Source organism: Trichechus manatus, unplaced genomic scaffold (assembly GCF_000243295.1).
Source record: "Trichechus manatus latirostris isolate Lorelei unplaced genomic scaffold, TriManLat1.0 scaffold00227, whole genome shotgun sequence".
NCBI classification, from domain to species: domain Eukaryota; kingdom Metazoa; phylum Chordata; class Mammalia; order Sirenia; family Trichechidae; genus Trichechus; species Trichechus manatus.
Window position 1 is genome coordinate 1,293,592 of NW_004444163.1, and position 3,249 is coordinate 1,296,840.

Genomic DNA, 3,249 nt, shown 5'->3' on the forward strand with positions numbered 1-3,249 from the left:
CCTGGAGTAGGGTAGGACAGAAAAGACTGTCATGGCGGGGCGGCGCTCTCTGCCGGCTCCAGGCTCAGGGACCGACCGCGTGGTAGGGGGTGCCGCTTCCGCTTTCGGGGTGGGAAGCGGAGGCAGTGCTTTTAGGATCCGACGTCCGACTCCCTATGTAATCCGTACTCGCTTAGGTTCTGAGAAAAGTCCTCGGCTCGCACGTAAGATGGGGGGCTTCGTGGGAAAGTGAAAACAGGCCCGTTGGCTTCTCGAAAATGGGGTGTAGGGAGGAGATTGGTCCCTCCCCGGAGCTGAGACCCAGGTGCTGGGCCACGTCGCAGACCCTTAGCAGATGGTTCTTCAGCCTCGGGCGTGCTCTGCGGTCCTTGGCACGGTAACCTCAACTGCGGCAGTACTTGTATGACCCTTCCCACATGGCTACCTAGACAAGGGCAAGGTTTGGAGGGGAGGGATAGTTATAAGTCAAATCTTAATTCGAGTCAGGGTTTTGAAAGTGCTTAATAGGTTTCAAAACCACGGTATTTTTTTTCCAGCAATCATGTCTAAGGGACCTGCAGTTGGCATTGATCTTGGCACCACCTACTCTTGTGTGGGTGTTTTCCAGCACGGAAAAGTGGAGATAATTGCAAATGATCAGGGCAACCGAACCACCCCAAGCTATGTCGCTTTTACTGATACCGAACGATTGATTGGTGATGCCGCAAAGAATCAAGTTGCAATGAATCCCACTAACACAGTTTTCGGTGAGCTTTTTAAATAATTTAAATACATGGGTTTAAGGGGTTTGGGAAGGAAGTAATTTGAAAGCTGTCTGAAGTGTTTAGAAAGCCCTGAGGAATTGCAAAGCCAGTTTAAAAGGTTGAATGTCCTTGAGACTTAAGTAATTTATGTGACAAGGGTAAATTTGAAATTACAGAATTTTTGGAAAATATTTGAGCTGCTCAGCTTGGCTGGCTGGCAATAAGGAGTTTGGATAATGAATTTCGGTTCTGATACTTTATCCAGATGCCAAACGTCTGATTGGACGAAGATTTGATGATGCAGTTGTTCAGTCTGATATGAAGCATTGGCCGTTTGTGGTGGTGAATGATGCAGGCAGGCCCAAGGTCCAGGTAGAATATAAGGGAGAGACCAAAAGTTTCTATCCAGAGGAGGTGTCGTCTATGGTTCTGACAAAAATGAAGGAAATTGCAGAAGCCTACCTTGGAAAGGTGAGTCTGCAATCCCATGTACCATTAGTTTCCTGGTCATGCACACCTTGGGGCAGTTACCAAAAGTAACTGATCAGTAGTTGGCAACAGTATTATGCTGTTGCTCCTGTTTAATCTTGAATGCATTCACAGATTAGACTAAGGCACTATTGGCATGACAGACTTTAAAGTGAACCAAATACAAGTTTGGTTTTAATCTTCTTCTTTATTAGACTGTTACCAATGCTGTTGTCACTGTACCAGCCTACTTCAACGACTCTCAGCGTCAGGCTACCAAAGATGCTGGAACCATTGCTGGCCTCAATGTACTGAGAATCATCAACGAGCCAACTGCTGCTGCTATTGCTTATGGCTTAGACAAAAAAGTAAGTAGCATTTGGGATGTAAATTCGAGTTCAAGATTAATTCACGGACTATTAGCAACTTTAAGTATGACAGTAACATTATTAATTTAATGGCAGGTTGGTGCTGAAAGAAATGTGCTGATTTTTGACTTAGGAGGTGGCACTTTTGATGTGTCAATCCTCACTATTGAAGATGGAATCTTTGAGGTCAAATCTACAGCAGGAGACACCCACTTAGGTGGAGAAGACTTTGACAACAGAATGGTGAACCATTTCATTGCTGAATTCAAGCGCAAGCATAAGAAGGACATCAGCGAGAACAAGAGGGCTGTTCGTCGCCTCCGCACCGCTTGCGAACGTGCAAAGCGCACTCTGTCTTCCAGCACCCAGGCCAGTATTGAGATTGATTCTCTCTATGAAGGAATCGACTTCTATACCTCTATTACACGAGCCCGATTTGAAGAATTGAATGCTGACCTCTTCCGTGGCACCCTGGACCCTGTGGAGAAAGCCCTTAGGGATGCCAAGCTAGACAAGTCACAGATCCATGACATTGTCCTGGTGGGTGGTTCTACCCGTATTCCCAAGATTCAGAAACTTCTTCAGGATTTCTTCAATGGAAAAGAATTGAATAAGAGCATCAACCCTGATGAGGCTGTTGCTTATGGTGCAGGTAATAAGATGATTTTAACCAGTCACTAAAGAGGCCTAAATTAAACTCAACAGATTCGCTGTGATGATTGATTCCTAAACATTCGTAGTTTCCACCAAAAGCGTTGCTAATGATGGCCCAACTTCCTTGGATGTCTGAGCGATAACATTTGTTAATTACTAAAGTGAGACTTGGACTGGTTATTTTTGTTTAACACTAACATTCATTGTGTTTTTAGCTGTCCAGGCAGCCATCTTATCTGGAGACAAATCTGAAAATGTTCAAGATTTGCTGCTCTTGGATGTCACTCCTCTTTCCCTTGGTATTGAAACTGCTGGTGGAGTCATGACTGTCCTGATCAAGCGCAATACTACCATTCCTACCAAGCAGACGCAGACCTTTACAACCTATTCTGACAACCAGCCTGGTGTGCTCATTCAGGTTTGTTTCCATACAGTCTTTTTGGTTAGAGGCCAAATAAAATTGGGAAGACTTGTTCTTGCTGTGATGATGGATTCCAGAACCATTCGTAGTTTCCACCAGAAGTCTTGAGGCTTATGTTGGGCAACTCCTTCCTTGGATGTCTGAGCGACCAGTCTTTTCTAATTGAGTTTATGTCAAAGTAGAACTAGCGTGGCAATCTTAAATTCATTGTAATTCCTGTTTTTTTTAACTAAGGTTTATGAAGGTGAGCGTGCCATGACCAAGGATAACAACCTGCTTGGCAAGTTTGAACTTACAGGCATACCTCCTGCACCCCGTGGTGTTCCTCAGATTGAGGTCACTTTTGATATTGATGCCAATGGTATCCTAAACGTCTCTGCTGTGGACAAGAGTACTGGAAAAGAGAACAAGATTACCATCACTAATGACAAGGGTAAGTCTGGACACAAAGTGCATGATACTGTTATGCAGTCTTATAAAAAGTTGGTGCTGGTAAAAAGGGGCCACAGTGGTACTAGATTCCACTGTCAGGGACATTTAGCTAAAGTTACTTTCAGGACCTAGTGGAGCCAAAGACATTGTAGTTCAGAGGTTA

At 44.5% G+C, this 3,249-nt stretch overlaps 1 protein-coding gene and 2 non-coding genes across 3 annotated transcripts; all 3 read left to right on the forward strand.

The window, feature by feature from the left end:
• The first annotated feature begins 27 nt into the window (after positions 1-27).
• On the forward strand, positions 28-3,243 carry HSPA8 (heat shock protein family A (Hsp70) member 8). Its single transcript, XM_023742971.1, has 6 exons — positions 28-746; positions 1,009-1,214; positions 1,427-1,579; positions 1,676-2,231; positions 2,449-2,651; positions 2,889-3,243. The coding sequence occupies exons 1-6, from the start codon at positions 542-544 to the stop codon at positions 3,216-3,218; spliced, it is 1,653 nt and encodes a 550-aa protein (XP_023598739.1). The 5' UTR covers positions 28-541; the 3' UTR covers positions 3,219-3,243.
• On the forward strand, positions 2,287-2,373 carry LOC111822896 (small nucleolar RNA SNORD14). Its single transcript, XR_002825985.1, has one exon. It is a non-coding gene; the product is annotated as a small nucleolar RNA SNORD14 (small nucleolar RNA).
• Positions 2,710-2,802, forward strand: LOC111822897 (small nucleolar RNA SNORD14). The gene has a single exon (XR_002825986.1). It is a non-coding gene; the product is annotated as a small nucleolar RNA SNORD14 (small nucleolar RNA).
• Positions 3,244-3,249: the final 6 nt, after the last annotated feature.

Excerpts from the sequence above, each read along its gene's own strand:
- HSPA8 (XM_023742971.1), top strand. The coding sequence starts at position 542 with ATGTCTAAGGGACCTGCAGTTGGCATTGATCTTGGCACCACCTACTCT. Across the intron at positions 1,215-1,426 it reads CAGAAGCCTACCTTGGAAAG|ACTGTTACCAATGCTGTTGT; the intron begins GTGAGTCTGCAA and ends CTTCTTTATTAG. Across the intron at positions 2,652-2,888 it reads AGCCTGGTGTGCTCATTCAG|GTTTATGAAGGTGAGCGTGC; the intron begins GTTTGTTTCCAT and ends TTTTTAACTAAG.